Below are 18,087 nucleotides of genomic sequence, written 5' to 3'. Positions count from 1 at the left end.
GCTACTCTCTCTCCAGGATGTCTGTTACATTCGTTCTTCTCTTGATGTCCTCTGAACGGATCTGAACTATGAGACTAGCTGATGACCTGGAAAGACTAGAACAAGAACTAGGGCTCAGAAGTTGAAAAAAAACTGTATTCTTCTCGAGTGTGCGAAGACGAGGTCCAACATAATATATGTTCATTCTGGGTTATTGTAGGCCTGTAAATGGTGAGTTTTATTTGTCAATTTTTGCCTTTTATTGAGTTTTTGGATTATTGGACCTTTTTAAGACCTTTTTCTTAGGTCTTAACGATTTTTTTGCGACTTAAGCTTCTTTCGTCTACATTTTGACTGCCAATTCTCAATTCAGATCATTATTAATTAATCCATCACTTCTTAAATTTGGGATAGATAAGTTGCATACTAGGATAACATTAACGAGTGTAAAATACCTACATACAATTCTCAAAGGTAAAGCAGATAACCGAGAGTTACTGCACCAAATAAACCTGTATGCACCGTTTGGAAGTAATAGAAAAGAACTTAACTTTCTTTGTTAAAAGGTCAAACACAAATCACAATATAAATTCACCATTAAACAGAATATGTCAGTTAATTAATAAAATGCCAAACGTGGACATATTTAACGAGGAGAATATCTTGTTAAGGTCAGTCAGATGCGAACTCTCACAGAGAGAAGACATCAATTAAATAAAGTAGCATACTTGTGTACCATGAATAATTTAGTCCTTAGATTAATTTAGATTAACAATGTATATTTTAGGAGGAATTAAAATAATAAGTTGAAACACATACTTACCACTGTCCATAGTTCATAAGTATAGTATTAAATCCCACGGCACTTAATGCACTTGAAAGGGCCTTGGCCTACCCAGCGACCGCTGCTCAGCCCGAAGGCCTGCAGATTACGAGGGGTCGTGTGGTCAGCACGACGCATTCTCTCGGCCGTTATTCTGGGCTTTCGAGACCGGGGTCGCCATCTCGCCGTCAGATAGCTCCTCAATTCTAATCACGTAGGCTGAGTGGACCTCGAGGCAGCCTTCAGGTCGAGAGAAAAATCCCTTATCTGGCCGGGAATAGAACCCGCGTCCTCCGGGCGAGAGGCAGGCACGCTACCCCTACACCGCGGGACGGGCAAGTATAGTAACAGGTTTCATATTTTAATTTTTAATGTAAATTATTTATAAAATTAGAAGTAAGAAATGGAAATGTTCTGTAAGTGGACAGAAATGCCTGTTGAACAATAAATCAAATAAATAAATAAATAAATAAATAAATAAATAAATAAATAAATAAATAAATAAATAAATAAATAAATAAATAAATAAATAAATAAAAAAATAAAAAAACATCTTAGTAAATACATATATCTGAAAAGAGAGTAAATGAAATGAAATGAAAAATGAAACTAGTACTTGAAATGAACCAGGATTATCGAATTACAGTATGTGCAATATAAGTGAAACATTGAAAGGAGAAAATGTGAGTGTTTTTGAAGAGGAAGATCCCGCTTTGTTCAAGTATGAACCCTTAACATCCGTTGACGCGGAGGGAAGTTTCTCGATGTTTCGCTACGTGCTGTCTGAAAACCGATGATCATTTACTATTGTGATATACTTAAAGCCAACTGAAGTAGGTTTTCCGAATTCCAATTTGTGTAACCCTAGTGTGGTTAAGTCAAATATCATTCCAGCTGTACTAATTTCAATTTCTTTCTCCATCATGTCCATTGCGGGTTTGCTGAATTCATTCTGGGTGGAACACATATTTCATTCTAAATTCTGCAAGTACCTTTTAAAGAAACACGGACTGTCTTTTAAAAATTACGTTTGTTGTTTGGCCGGCCCCGTGGTGTAGGGGTAGCGTGCCTGCCTCTTACCCGGAGGCCCCGGGTTCGATTCCCGGCCAGGTCAGGGATTTTTACCTGGACCTGAGGGCTGGTTCGAGGTCCACTCAGCCTACGTGATTAGAATTGAGGAGCTGTCTGACGGTGAGATAGCGGCCCCGGTCTAGAAAGCCAAGAATAACGGCCGAGAGGATTAATCGTGCTGACCACACGGCACCTCGTAATCTGCAGGCCTTCGCGCTGAGCAGCGGTCGCTTGGTAGGCCAAGGCCCTTCAAGGGCTGTAGTGCCATGGGGTTTGGTTTGGTTTGTTGCTCTAATCTGCTTGTCATACCCTTACCGTTCTTACCGCCAACACTTCCCTAAAAAAACAACTGCACAAGTCCTGGGTGTCTTTACATGTGCCCTATTATTCTATCTCTTCTTCTCGTCAAATTTAGCCACAACGATGTCCTCTCACTAATTCAATTCAGTATCTCTTCAATCGTGACTCGATCTATCCATCAAACCTTCAGACACCACATTACAAAAGCTTCTATTCTCTTTCTTTCTGAGCGAGTTATCGTCTATCTTTCACTTCCGTACAGTGCCCAGCTCCAAACGAAAGTCTTCAAAACATTTTTCTAATTCCTGTATCAATGTTCGAAGTGAGCAAATTTATTTTCTTAAGAAAGGCCTTACTTGATTGTGCTAGCCTGCATTTTATGTCCTCCTTACTTCTGCCATTGTTAGTTATTTTACTACCCAAGTAACAATATTCATCCACCTAATCTAATATTTCCTCCATCACGTGACTTCGTACGACTGCACTCCATTACTTTTGTTTTGGACTTATTTATTTCCATTTTGTACTCCTCACCCAAAACTCTGTCCATACCATGTAGCAACTTCTCCAGTTCTTCTGCAGTCTCAGATAAAATAACAATATCATTGGCAAATCTCAGGGTTATGTTTTCCTCTCCTTGGATTGTGATTCCCTTTCCAAATTCTTCTTTGATTCCGTTTACTGCCTGTTTTATATAAACATTGAAAAGGAGGGGGTACAAAATGCAGCCTTGCCCCACCCCCTTGTGGTTTGCTGCTACTTTTTCATGGCCTTCGATTTTTATCGATGCAGACTGATTTCTGTATAAATTGTAGATATATTTTCTTTCTCGGTACCTGATCCCCATCACCTTCATAATTTCAAATAGCTTGGTTCAATCAACATTATCAAACGCCTTTTCTAGATTTACGAACGCCATGTATGTGGGCTTGCCCTTCTTAATTCGATCCTCTAAGATCAGACGTAAAGTCAGGATTGCTTCACGTGTTCCTACATTTCTTCCGCAGCCAATTTTTTCTTCTCCCAACTCAGCTTCAGCTTATCTTTCCATTCTTCTGTAAATAATACGTGTTAGAATTTTGCAGGCGTGAGATACTAAACTAATGGCCCGGTAGTCTTTACACTTGTCAGCACCGGCTTTCTATTTATCTAAAAAAATATACTGTCTGAAATAAGAAGTATTTCACTCATGCATTTTTGCACTGTTGCATACCACCAGAATTTACCATTTTTAAACATTGTATTCCTTAATGAAATATGTAGGTAGGTAAGGGTTATACTGCCCGAAGGCAGGTCCAAACCTCCGCAGAGGTGATCCTGAGCCGAAGTTTACGTGCGGTAGGGTGGCCAGTTCCTTTACGCTCCTCCATTCCCTTACCCCCCACCAACAGCGCGTGGCAACCCATCCAACTCCTGACCACGCCCAATATTGCTTAACTTCGGAGATCTCACGGGATCCGGTGTTTCAACACGGCTACGACCGTTGGCTGAAATATGTAATTTAAACTAAAATATGAATGAATTCTTACGTCATTTTTGCTACTTTTTACGTCCTTTTATGGATATTTTTAGGTCTTGTTATAGGTCTTCAACTATCGAATGCTACGTATCATCAAATAAAGCCTAGCGTGTGTACTCAAAATCCACTTTTCTCCAAGAAACATAATTAACATTTTTTTTTTTTGTACATTTAATAGTTCGCCAGGAAGGTCGGCTTTTATACGTTCAAGCAAGCCTTCCAGAGCACTCGCCGGCCGAACGCTGTTCATCTGGGTGTTTCGCCTGTTCAGCGCCTCCTTTTATATTTTCTTATATAATGTTCACCTCATGTCCATTTCAATTTTAAGCAACCTGGTGAAGTTAAATTGAAAACAATTTCAGAAAATGTCTGGCTGAAGGTCAGTTCAAATGTAATAAGAATTGGCATGCTACTTTTCAAATTTAAGAATTTCAATTTTTTCCTGTTCTGGTTATTTGAATCAGGGTCCAAAATCATATAAAGTACATTTATTTACACTAGGGAATGCGAATATAATTTTGATGACTTGATGAACAAACTATTGTTGGCATGTACTATAATCATTCTCTTTGCATAACAGCCAAATTGTGTAGGCTCTTCACGCCCTTAATTTATGTGAGGCTTCTATTGTAAAAAAAATGTTTACCTGTTTTCATGACCGACAACACTGAGCATTACAGCTTGCATGTTCCTGGACTGCTACTAATATACTGTAAGTAAGGTAGTTTATACGTTATTATTTTTATTTAATAGCTTTTTCTGTACTTACATGTTGTTTTTTACCTTTCATCAGCAAGTTCAGTTCTGTAAAAGCTTGCTTTTTCTTTTTTTGCGTCGCACCGACAGAGAGAGGTCTTATGGCGAGTTTTGTAAAAGGAACTGATCATTTTTGACTCTTAAATAAACGTAAGAATGTGTCATATAAACATATTATTAAAGTTGTTCAGTATTAAGACTCTTAAAAAATTCTTCTTTGCATTTTTAATTGTTCTTTCTAATTATTACGGTATATTACTCATTTCGCTTCCGATATGCGCGTCTACGAGAAAGAATATTCGTAGAATGCACTTTAACCAGCGTATTTTTCAATTTTCGTAAGGAATTAGCTTCATCTACTATCCACTCGCACTGAGCCGTGGTGGTCACGGCTGAGCCCAGTCGCGTGACGTCACGAATCGTATTGCCAGGCCTTGTTCTCTAGGAGGCGCTGGCCTGTTCTTGATAGGTCCTGTTAATTGAGACTAGACACCAGAGTGTGCGAAGGTCGCCGCTTAAACGTTTCACGCCAACAAGGTTTCAAATAACGTCATAATCTTACCCACGAGAGAAATCCTAACCTCACGAGCCCTATCGGTCAGGTGACCTGTTGATATCAGTGACATAGCCAACCATCGGTCTCTCAACCACGGGTAGTAATGATCTAGTCTACCTGTATTACTTACCGACCTCGTAATTATTTTGTTTGCACACATGTTACTGTATACAGGCTGGTAGAAAACAAAGTGAACCGGGTATATCAGCAGTTGGTCATACTGATAAATAATTTGAAAATAAATAAATCGATATCTTACGCTGTTGTCATTCTATCACCTACTCAAGTTAGCCAATCAGATCGCTTCGCGGGTGAATTCAAATGGGCTTCATGAGGCGGTGTTGCTAAATCTGAATGTGACATAATACCGGCTTCAGAGCCATGCCGAGAAATCAGCATCAAACACAAACACACCGTCAGTTTCATTTGGTACCACCGTAGCGAACTTACTGTCGTGTCCACATCTCTCCCCTGGAGAAGTTTTTCTCTCGATTGTTGCTCTCAAACTAGTCTTAAACCACTCTTGAAATGTTAGATAATCTAAACATGGCTAAGAGCTGAATGACTGGACGTATTCACCAAGCGAGGATACAATCTTATAAATATTGACTATTTGTCCACTGATAACAATATACAAGACCCTCCATGTTGATTGATATATAGTCGTTTTTTAGTTGATATACAGTAGTTTTAGCACCAGCTCACACACTATCCTTCTAAAATAGCTCTATAACACCATTTCGTTTTCAAACTAACGAAAATGGAATTTCACTTCCGTAAATTTCATTATCTTTTTTTAATAACTTGCTTTACGTCGCACCAACACACATAGGTCTTATGGCGACGATGAGATAAGAAAGGGCTGGGAGTGGGAAGGAAGTGGCCGTGGCCTTAATTAAGGTACAGCCCCAGCATACGTCTGGTGTGAAAATGGGAAACCATGGAAAAAGATCTTCAAGGCTGCCAACAGTGGGGTTCGAATCCACTATCTCCCGGATGCAAGCTCACAGCTGCGCACTCTTAACCGCACGGCTAACTCCCCCGGTGATTACATTATCATGCGACGTTATACAAGGAGTATAATTTAAGACTTCCCACTTCTGTTCACAGACCGCGCGAATCCCGAAGCGAGCGCCATATGACTTGTGTCAAACTCCGGCGTGATAAGAAGTCTTGACAGCTGACGCAGCTGTTCGCTAGTAACTATTGAACTTTTAAGGTGTATTGCTAGGTTATTATCGCGATGTTTAAGTACGCTAGAGGGCAGAGAATGTTTTTGGTCGAGTGCTATTTGCACAAGAAGAAGAAACCAATTAAAACGTGTCTTGGAAAATTCCGTACACAATTTCCCTGTTCTACGGTATCATCAACAATTTACGTGTAATGAACTCGTTCACAATTGGCATAGTACTGGTTCCGTAAGTAATAAGAAGAAACATTGATGGAGAACAGCTCTCACGCAGGAGAGGTTAGAAGATACACAGGCAAGATTACAAGTCAGTCCACATAAGTCGCTTCGGAGAAGCAGTTCAGGAAAATGGTATTTTAAATTTGTCAGTACGAAATGCAAAAAGAGATTTCATTTACAATCCTACCGGACTCATTCAGTGGTGAGTTCAGTTTCATTTACGAGTTTATTTGTTTGATTTATTTATTTTTATTTAAACATTCATTTATTTATTTGTCCTGAGCATTTATATAGCTGGTGAGATCAGTTTCGTTTAGTTTCTATAGGCATAATCATGCCACTTCTTTGAGAAGACTACGTCCGCTCGCCAATGCGGTCACTTCGCTGGATGTCACCGCTTCTCGGTGCTCCTATGCCTCGGTACTCCTCTACAAAGTCTTAAATTATACTCTCTGTATTCGACGCGGTGTTTAATCCTCGAATGTGGGTATTGCTTTATAAAATGAGACGCCTGGCATTTCCAGCTCATGCTGTTAGACAGTGCATTGAGTATACGTCATTGCTATCATGATTATGAATGGTACCACCGAGCTCGATAGCTGCAGTCGCTTAAGTGCGGCCAGTATCCAGTAATCGGGAGATAGTGGGTTCGAGCCCCACTGTCGGCAGCCCTGAAGATGGTTTTCCGTGGTTTCCCATTTTCACACCAGGCAAATGCCGGGGCTGTACCTTACTTAAGGCCACGGCCGCTTCCTTCCAATTCCTAGGCCTTTCCTATCCCATCGTCGCCGTAAGACATATCTGTGTCGGTGCGACGTAAAGCAAAATAGCAAAAAAAAAAAATGAATGGTACTTACAGCTCTGCTAGGCTCTTTTGCATCTCAAAAGCGTCTTCATCCACCCAGCTGATTTTGTTCCGTTGCAGTTTCCTGCGAAAGAAATTAGTTAAAATTATGATACCTATGCCATATATTACAATAGTAAATACACATCCACATGTGGCAATCTTCCAGTGAAAACTAAAATGACAGTGCTGTTCATAATATAATCCCTCTGACAGTTTTTTTCTCGATATCATTGTACTATATTTACTTTCTCCATATCATTCATTGTTTGGAAAATAAGCCATATTATGTGCATTTACTATGTAATAGAGTGCAGTACTTGGATGACTACTAAGCAACAAAAACAACAACAACAACAAGCAAAGCAATCTTCGCCTAGACAGGAAGGCCCTTGAAGGAATGGACGTTAAAGTCTTCCGCTATTCATAACCTCCTTGGGTTCGAGTATTTCATTACCCCTACGCCGAAATACTTTGACCCCAAGAATCAACATACTATTCATTTCTATCCTAGGCTTTATGAACTCCAGGTTCATGTGTTTTTTTCCAAAGGTAAACGTAGAATTATGGCAATTCTAAGCCTTTTGATGGGGAATGAAATTCAGAACGCCTTTGCCGCCTTGGTTAGGTACCCTAATTCGAATATACGAAAAATTTGAATTTTCTTATCGGTAACTAGTAACTTAATTGGTGGTGGTGTTATCGATTATTATTTTAAGAGATAGTACACTTGGTTGACAATTCCTGCATTTTTGTTTTATATCATAAATAGTGAAATATTCCTATATTTTCTAACGAGGATAGTTTCCGAACGAAAAGTCACGAATTTCTTTCAAATCCGCAATATATGAGTATATACGTTCGTAGTAGAGTCATTAATTTCGTGGACTGGCCGTCTAGTGTCGCTGTGGTACACTACAGCGAAGAGTTTGGACAACAGGATGGTGCCTTGACAGTTCTTCGCTAGTCCCAGGAAGAGGCAGTTGCGTACTTACAGTGTAAGCAGAACCCAGGTATCTGCTGTGATGGGTAGTTGAATGTGAGCGCTGGAATTCGTAGTTTGAACAACAGGCAAATTTCAAGTTCTGCCGAAAACTACGCAAATCGCTAGCTAAGCTTTTCAGCTTATGAAGCTGAAATCTTCCGTATCACCATGACAGGAAAACTTGAAAAGGTAGGCTAGAAAACTATGTGATCGTTGAACTCTTGGCGCCAGTCCACGAACATACTGAATGTAGTACACAGGTGTAAACTGTGTTGCCTGCGCTGTTGGCGCCCGTCCACGAACTTATACAATGTAGTACTACAGTACATGCAATCCTATTTAGGCTATATCACATGTTTCCTCTTCATTCTTACATAACTTTAAGTTGACATCATTTAAATATAATGAAGTGCTTGAAACATTTTTTCTTGTTACAATTTCACGAGAAATAAGTAACGATACTTCAAACATGTTTGTCACTGTAGGGCAGGGCCTCTCAGGGTGCATGCGCATGGTGCATGCACTGTGCACGGTGCAAAAGACGACTTGGGTTGGTTGACCAGAGTGCAGACCCCCACTCCTCGATTTGGAGCAATAGCGCTTACTCTCTCTTTCCTTACGCCTCTCTCGCTCGCTCCGCCTGTCTCCTTCTTACCCACTTGCGCCGTAGCGCTCCAAATCCGGGCTGAGTTGAGCCGAGTATAGCCGAGTAGAGCCGAGCATAGCCGAGTAGCCCAGAGACGAAGCGTTGATCCGAGCCATACCGAGCGGCACCGAGCGGCACCGATGCACAGTGCACGGACCTCTTGCGCCTCGCTCTGCACGCGTGAGATTTTGGGCGTTTGAGAGGCCCTGCTGTAGGGCAATATCTGAGACACACAGTGACGCTAAACGCGGTTCAGGTTCGATATTTGTCCTATAGGAGGCATTTATCGTGTCGATCAGTTTAACAATATCACTTTTAAGGTCTATGTCGTATAGGCAACAAGTGTAGGAGTGAGATTCATATGGCAAAAGTACCTATTTCTGCTGCTGACCTTATTCGAATGGTGACATTGCTGCAAGAAGGATGGCTCGTGTCGGAGTGAGTCGGAGTGATGACTCCAGAGTTTGGAACAAGTTCACTGAGAAACAAACAGTTGCTTATCGACAATGGACGGGACGCCCACGCAAAACAACTCGCAGGGAGGATCGGTATTGCTTGCAGTACGTCATAGGCTCACTATTGCTGTCGTTCCACTAGGATCTTCAGACGGGCACCGGAGTCAATGTATCATTTTGGACAGTACAAAGTCGGCTGCACGACGGTTGACTGATGGAATCCTGTGCCAAAATATCCCTTTAAACCACACCATAGGAGCTCGTATGAGCTGGGCAACAACTTATAGTCAATGGCATCAGGGTCAGTGGAAAGCATGCGTCTTTTCTGATGAGTTCGCTACGAGCTTGCATTAGATTCTTGTGACTATTCGATCCGATGAAAGACGGCACGAGCCCTTCATCCTGGAGCACTATCAGCAGCAAGGGAGTTCCTTCTTTTGGGGTAATATAGTGTTTCAGTACGCCTCTAATCCTTATCCATGGTAAGATGACTGCCCTGGTATGCAGAGGTAACATTCTCCAAGGTTATAGGGTGTGCTGTCACTGTGAGCGATGGCTTTACACCAACGGATGATAACGCTCGTGACCATCAAGTCAGAATGGTCAGTCAGATCCTTGGGACAATCGTATTGGTAGCGTATTCTACGGACGTGAATTGTGTTGAACAAGCATGGCGCGAATTGAAGAGCGCTATTGCCACCGTCCTAATCCTCCTGCTATCATTCAGCAACTGGATGAAGCTAAAATCCAAGAGTGGGAAAATTTGCATCAAAACAAGTCGGATTCCCTGGTGCTGAGTATGCCTCGTCGTGTTAAAACATTCCTCAGGGCTCGATGAAGCATTGCACGATATTCATCTGCCCCACAAATGAAAGATAATTTTGTTTCAAAATCTCACGTTACCACATTTGTGCTTTCGTTGCGATTCTGTTGCTATTGCATTTCTGACTACATGTTTTTATCTCTATTATATAAAGCCAGTGCGCGAACTGACTGACTTACTCACTCACTGACATTAAAGTTTACTCACTTCCAGATAAGCCAGAAATTTGAAATTCAGCACACTGATAGCTATTAGGTTGTATCATAAGGAACAATTACAAAAAGTTCGAATTCTAAATTGTATCCTCAAAACAAAATGGCGGAAGCAATCTTTCAGGTACGCTAGAAAATTGAAAGTTGGCAAAATTATAGCTCTTGGCCTGTGACCAACGGAGTAATTCCAAATAGTTCCAGTGCTCAAATTTTTACTTCCAAAAAATATCTAAATATGGGGGCATTTTTTGTTTTGAGGTATTTGATGGCCAAAAGGTAAGTCGTATCACAAAACAATCAGCACATTCGACACCCTGCATGAAGATATCTAAAACTTTGGTCCTATGACTTCTAGCTGTACCCCTTCTACCTTAGAGAGAGCTGACTTTTCGTTTTAAGTCAATTTTGTACATTTTCCATAAGTAATTGTACTGTTTGACACACTTGTAAGGAAAATTGAATCATGAAATTCACTAGGCTCATTGCCGCATCTATTAGCCATAAGCGAGCCAAATTGCACGATTATATCTGGCATGTACATATGGCAAAACGAAATAATATGTGGAAACTGTACTAAAATTTCAGCCTAATTTAAGTTTCTAAGTCAATATAAGTTGTACACGAGGGAGATAGGACAGACTGTCAAAGAATCAAAATTGTAGACCCTTTCATCTTCGATACGCCTGACAAATTTAATGAATATAGCTGTCCGCTAGAGAGGGAAAATAATTTCTTAACTTGTGAAAAAGTACGAAATTTACAATAGATCGAAATATTTACCTCTATCTATGATATAAATAGTCGAGATGCGAGAAAATTTCACAAGACCAAACATGTAGGCCACTAAAAGAGACATCTGATCACGCAAACAGCGTGTCGATAGTACCTACGTACCGTTTAGCCACAGGAAGTCTCCAAATGAAGGTATACACATCTTTTTGTACATTCTCTATCTATCTATATGATATAAAGCAGTATGGCTAACTGCCTCACCGACTGACATTAAAGTTTTCTCACCGGGCGAGTTGGCCGTGCGCGTAGAGGCGCGCGGCTGTGAGCTTGCATCCGAGAGATAGTAGGTTCGAATCCCACTATCGGCAGCCCTGAAGATGGTTTTCCGTGGTTTCCCCATTTTCACACCAGGCAAATGCTGGGCCTGTACCTTAATTAAGGCCACTGCCGCTTCCTTCCAACTCCTAGGCCTTTCCTACCCCATCGTCGCCATAAGACCTATCTGTGTCGGTGCGACGTAAAGCCCCTAGCAACAAAAAAAGTTTTCTCACTTCGGGATGAGCTAGAAACTTGAAATTTGTAAAAATTGATAGTTATCAGACGGTAACGCACGGGAAGATTCCGAAAATTTCAAAAAAAAATAATTTTAAACCAACCCCCTCTCCGCAAATTAGTTACTTATCAACCATTTCTAATTCAGTGTGACTGGGGCCTTGAGGACCTCTGTAATAAACATATAGGGACATATACATAGAAACATGAAAAGTGGAATAAACCAGAACGTGAACAAGTATTTTGAGTGCCGTACAATATTCATATAACAAGATTATAACAGTCATGACTCTTTTTCCATCTGGAGTAGGTCATACAATGTGCAAATATGTTCAGCTTTGTTTACTTATTCATGTACTCCAATGCTAATAACAGTTGATGACGGGAAGATAAATTGCAATGATGTACAGTAACAAAACATCATCGACTGTTTGAAGTGACGGAATGGAATGAAGGAATATCACGTCGCCATACGGCATCATTGATATGGAAAGAGGTACGGTCATATGTACTACTAATAAGAAAGTTCTTATCCAACTGCATCAGGAGATAGCTGAACCCTTTGCAGATATTATATTATTGCCAGTGAATTAATAATTACTACTTACAAGTGATCGAGTCCTGGGAGTCCTCGGAGGAGATTTTTATCCAATCTTGTCAAACTATTGCATCCTAGCCACCTGTGCAAACATAGAAACATAAGAAAATATTTTATTTATTTATTTATTTATTTATTCGCTGTTTAAATTATCGATTTATTTATCTATATATAGGCTAATATTTTGTATAATAGATCTAATGGAATAGTAAATCTGATGGCACACTTAGAATGACGACGTAAAATGATCGTACTACTACTGATAATAATTATGATTGTTGTTTTAAGGGGTCTAAAATCTAGATCGTCGGCCCCGTAGTAATGCTAATGAATTATATCCATGCTTGATCTCATAAATATTTCATAACATAAATTTTACGACACAGTTGACAAAAGTTTTATATCTTCTACGGTGGAACTTATGTAAAATTGATGTTGTATGGAACATTTCGTCAAATAGGCCCTACTATATTTGAAAAAACTAGTTGAGAAAAACTACCGATCAAGGCAGAGGACTTCGCTGAAAGCAAACGTGTTTGATGTAGACTTTATCACGAAAAAAAAAAAGAGTGACTAATAGATGAATACCAGAAGATCAGAGAACATGCCCATTATTAACAGTTAATAATAATAATAATAATAATAATAATAATAATAATAATAATAATAATGTTATTTTTAGGACCCACTGGCTACTTTTGACGGTTTTCTGAGACGCTGAGGTGCCGGAAGTTTGTCCCGCCGGAGTTCATTTACGTACCGGTACCGACAAGAGGCTGGCGTATGTGAGCACCTTCAAATACCACCGGACTGAGCCAGGGGTCGAACCTCAGCCCGGCTATAAAGAGTTAAGTCCTTTCTTTATTGAAATAGAAATGAAGAATGAGGAGCGCGTTGCTCGAATTGAGGAAATTATGTTTACAGTATACACAATAAATGTTATGAGTTTGAATATTCATAGTAGTAACTGTTTAATTACTTTTGATAAATGTTACTGCTTTCTGATGGGAGGTTCCAGTGTTGTGTGATGCCTGTTGCCAATGATGGTGTGGAAGTGGTAGTATGTTATCGCAGCATCTATTAGTTTGGACGCTTGAACGGAGTTGTCTACTGCCTAAACAATGTTTGAAACAGTTCTGATTCAAGTGGATGTTTGGTCTTACAGATCAAGTCAGTGTCACAACGGTTGAAATCAGGAGTGTCATATGGATGGTAGAGTATTTTAAAGCTCTATCGACGGAGCAACTCTTCCACCGTTCGCACAACATGAATCTGGGGATATAATATAAAATGATTGACATGAAGGCGAAGAAACGGAAAAGTTCGGAACTGGAAGAAGTGTACTCCAGGGATGCTGCATGTCACCATTACTCTTCAGCGTGTACTTAGGCAAGCTGACAGTGAGAGCCCTGGAGAAAGCAAAAATAATAGTATTGGAAGGAAAAAGCGTGAAAAGCTGATGACATAGGAATTCTGGCAGAACCAGAAGATTTTTTTTTTTTTTTTTTTTTTTTTTTGCTGGTTGCTTTACGTCGCACCGGCACAGATACGTCTTACGGCGACGGTCGGACAGGAAAGGGTTAGGAGTGGGAGGGAAGCGGCCGTGGCCTTAATTAAGGTACAGCCCCAGCATTTGCCTGGTGTGAAAATGGGAAACCATGGAAAACCATTTTCAGGGCTGCCGACAGTGGGGTTCGAACCTACTATCTCCCGAATACTGGACACTGGCCGCACGTAAGCGACTGCAGCTATCGAGCTCGGTGAATAGGAAGAAGAGTTAAAGAATGTGTTTGATGATGTTGTGGGAGTCGGAGAGGATTTTGGAATGACTACAAATACGACGAAGACGAAAGTGATGACAATTTGACCAGAAGAAGGACCGTCCGACTCTGTGGTCTAGTGGTTAGTGTGACTAGCTGCCACCCCCGGAGGCCCGGGTTCGATTCCCGGTTCTGCAACGAAATTTGAAAAGTGGTACGAGGGCTGAAACGGAGTCCACTCAGCCTCAGGAGGTCAGCTGAGTAAGGGAGGGGGGTCAATTCCCACCTCAGACATCCTCGAGGTGGTTTTCCGTGGTTTCCCACTTCTCCTCCAGGCAAATACTGGGATGGTACCTAACTTACAGCCACGGCTGTTTCCTACCCTTTTCCTTGTCTATCCCTTCCCATCTTTCCATCCCTCCACAAGGCTCCTGTTAAGTACAGCAGACCAGGTCGCCTGAGCGAGATACTGGTCCTCATCCCAAGTTGTATCCCCGTCCCAAAGTCTCCCGCTCCAGGACACTGCCTTTAAGGCGGAAGAGGTGGGATTCCTCACTGAGTCCGAGGGAAAACCCAACCCAGGAGGGTTAGCGGATTAAGAAAGAAGAAAGTAGGACCTATGAATGTATCGGCAGAAAGGAAAAGAATGGAACAACAGTTCATTCAGATATCTTGGAAGGTACGTAATGTAGAATGGAAGCGTTGGAGAAGACGTTAGGAGCAGGATAACTGTAAGAGAAGCTGCTTCTGAAAAAGTGAATATACTTGTGACCACTACTAATATAACCTAATTAGTAAATGCGAGAGTTGGAATTTTAATTTTCAACCTTAGGAATAGGTCTGAAAAATATTTTGTTTCGAGTGACGTATGGAAGCGAAATGTGGACTCTTAAGAAAGAAGATTTGAGGTATCTTGAAAATGTGGATAAGGAGAAGGATGGAGCAGAAGTACTGAGAAGAGTATTTTTAACAATTTATTTTACAGAACGTCGCTCCGTCACAGATAGCTCTTATGGCAACGATGGGATAGGAAAGACCTAGGAGTGGGAAGGAAACGGTCGTGGCCTTATTTAAGGTACAGCCGCAGCATTTGTCTGGTGTGAAAATTGGGAACCACAGAAAACCGTCTTCAGGGCTACCGACAATACGGTTCGAACCCACTATCTCCCGCATGCAAGCGAGAAGAGAAGAGGAGAGGAACCTTATGAGGGCAATCAAGAAGGGGAAACGATCGTAGCTTGGACACATCTTGAGGAAGGATTATTTGCAGACAAGAATAATGGAAGGAAAATTGATAGGGAGAGAGGAAAGCTGGCAGGTATCACGCGAGGAAGCATATCAGCAGATGAAGGAAAAAGCCTGGAACAAGGATACTCTGAAGATACCCGATACCTGTCCTGGGACAAATCCACACAGGAGAAGAATAGTACGCCACTATATTAATGGAACACAATATTTCAGCGGTTTTGAGAAAATAAATGAGACGCAGTTTCCGCAAAATCTGACCAATTAATTTGTGTGACAATGCTCTAGTACATACCGCGGATGCTGTGGTTCGGTTCTTTAGTCTACCATCACCCCATTCCTCTGATTTAAGGTGGTGGTACACCTTCCACTTGATTACATTTAGTAAAGCTATTTTAAAAGCCCTGCAACTACTAATATTACATTTAAAAAATTGTGTATAATTAAGATATATAATGTTGATATTTTTAAAAGTGTAGTAATTATCGGCAATTTCTAAAGTCAAATTTGCATTGCCTGTAATTTTTTAAGTGCCGGCCCCGTGGTGTAGGGGTAGCGTGCCTGCCTCTGACCCGGAGGCCCCGAGTTCGATTCCCGCCCAGGTCAGGGATTTTTACCTAGACATGAGGGCTGGTTCGAGGCCTACGCGATTAGAATTGAGGAGCTATCTGACGGTGAGACAGCGACCCCGGTCTAGAAAGCCAAGAATAACGGCCGAGAGGATTCGTCCTGCTGACCACACGACACCTCGTAATTTGCAGGCTTTCGGGCTTAGCAGCGGTCACATGGTAGGCCAAGGCCCTTCAAGGGCTGTAGTACCATGGGGTTTGGGTAATTTTCTTAAACCAAATTTGCATATTAATTCACTGCGGCTTAATAGAGTTTGCATCTTAAATACTCCAATTCACTGAACATCTCCGTTATTCTTTTGCTGAAATGGTCAAGAGATTTATATCAACAGCCTCTAGAATCTCTGCGGAATTCCTTAAAAAATATTTCTTCTGGCTAATCATTACCTTTTATATCAGATTTCCTAATTTTGAATTTTGGACTATAAATTATTTTAAAAAGTTCACGTGAATAAAATACATTTCCATACACATATTATCTTTTCAATTACTGGTATGTAAAAATGAAGAGATATAACAGGTGGCGGACATAAACATCTACGAACATATCTTTTGAAGGAGCAGAGATAATCTACATATATAAAACAACTTGTCCTGACTGACTGACTGACTGACTGATTCATCATCGCTGAGCCAAAACTACTGGACATAATGAAATGAAATTTTGAGGATACATTTATAGTACAATGTACGTGCTCGCTAAGGAAGGATTTAGGATATTCTGTCGCTAAGGGGGTGAAACGGGGGGTGAAATTTTAAAATGAGTGTATCTATATCTCAAAACTTTAAAAGTTTATAGATGTAAAAATTGGTACTTAGAATCTCTTTTAGAAATAAAGAAACACGTATTTTTTGTTTTCCGAAAATTCTAATAGGAGGGGTAAAAGGGTCGAGAAGGGGTTGAATGCCTTTAATGAGGACACTTATATATCCAAAACTGAAGATGTCACAGACATTAAAATAGGAATTTTCAATCTCCCTTGAAAATAAAGAAACACGTATTTTCGTGTTTTGGATAATCCGATGAATAGGGGGTGAACAGGAGTGACAAGCGTGGTAAATTTTTAAAAAGACTATGTCTGCAAATTATCTCAGACAGGTAACATATTACAGATTTGAAAACTGGTCATTGGAATTTCCTGTAAAAGTAAAGAAACATAAATATTCTTTTCGGAAATTCCACTTTAGGGGGAACTGAAAAAGGGGGTGAATTTTTTAAATTAGCATATCTACAGCATATCTCAAAAACTTAACACGTTGCAGACTTGAAAATTGGTATTTGAAATCTCCTTTAAAAATAAGGAAACAAGTATTCTTTTGTTTTCGGAAAAACCCTTAAGGGGGGTGGTGGTGGTGAAAGAATAATTGAAAAAATAGTTGAATGATTTGTATTCAATACATATACCAAAAAATCTAAAGATGTTACAAACGTGAAAACTGGTATTTGGAATCTCCTTTAAAAATAAAGAACATGCATTTTTTGGTGGGGGGAATCAACTTGGTAGGGTGGGGGGGAGAAAACGGAGATGAATTCCTTTTACTCAAAAAATTGAAGATGTTACATTCGTGATCTTCGTATTTGGAAGCTCTTTTAAAGAGATGGCTACTGTTCATTTTTGGAAAATTCACTTATGTGGGGAGTGTGAAAGGAAGTTAAAAAATTGAATCCTTTTTCCGGAGAAATTTATATATCAAAACTGAAGGTTACAGATGTGGAAATTGGTATTTGGAATCTCCTTGAAAAATAATGAAACACGCATTTTTTGGGTGGGGTGAAACCAACGTAACGGGCGGGGTGGAGTGAAAAAGGAGTTGAATTCTTTTCATGAGGATACTTATATCTCAAAAACTGAAGATGTTACAGACATGAAAATTAGTATTTGCAATATTATTTTAAAGTAAGAAATACATAATCTTTTGTCTTTGGAAAATCCACTTAAGCGGGGTGAATTAATTGAAAAATGAGTTGAATTACGTTTATGAGGATGTTACAGACGTGAAAATTAATATTTGTAATCTCCTTTAAAAATAAAGAAACACGCATTTGTTTTCTTCAGAAAATCTACGTAAGGGGCGTGGGGTTGAAAATAGGTAAATAAGGAGTTGAAATATATTTATGAGGATACTGTACCTTACTCTATTGGTACCACACTTTGACACCATTCATCTCAATAGTGGACCGCTCTATTCACGT

At 40.2% G+C, this 18,087-nt stretch overlaps 1 protein-coding gene across 2 annotated transcripts in view; it reads right to left on the bottom strand.

Moving 5' to 3' along the window:
* The window catches only part of Lgr3 (Leucine-rich repeat-containing G protein-coupled receptor 3), a 487,929-nt gene that overhangs the window by 140,437 nt on the left and 329,405 nt on the right, over positions 1–18,087 (bottom strand). For both annotated transcript variants that reach the window (XM_068227013.1, XM_068227014.1), the window contains 2 exons: positions 12,270–12,341; positions 7,270–7,341 (listed from right to left, as the gene is read on the bottom strand). In XM_068227013.1, the coding sequence (XP_068083114.1) occupies positions 7,270–7,341; positions 12,270–12,341 (144 nt within the window). The remainder of the gene's footprint in view (positions 1–7,269; positions 7,342–12,269; positions 12,342–18,087) is intronic.

This window comes from Anabrus simplex, chromosome 3 (assembly GCF_040414725.1).
Source record: "Anabrus simplex isolate iqAnaSimp1 chromosome 3, ASM4041472v1, whole genome shotgun sequence".
NCBI classification, from domain to species: Eukaryota; Metazoa; Arthropoda; class Insecta; order Orthoptera; family Tettigoniidae; genus Anabrus; species Anabrus simplex.
Note: the sequence above shows the minus strand (reverse complement) of the source record. Positions and strands in the feature narration are given on the sequence as shown.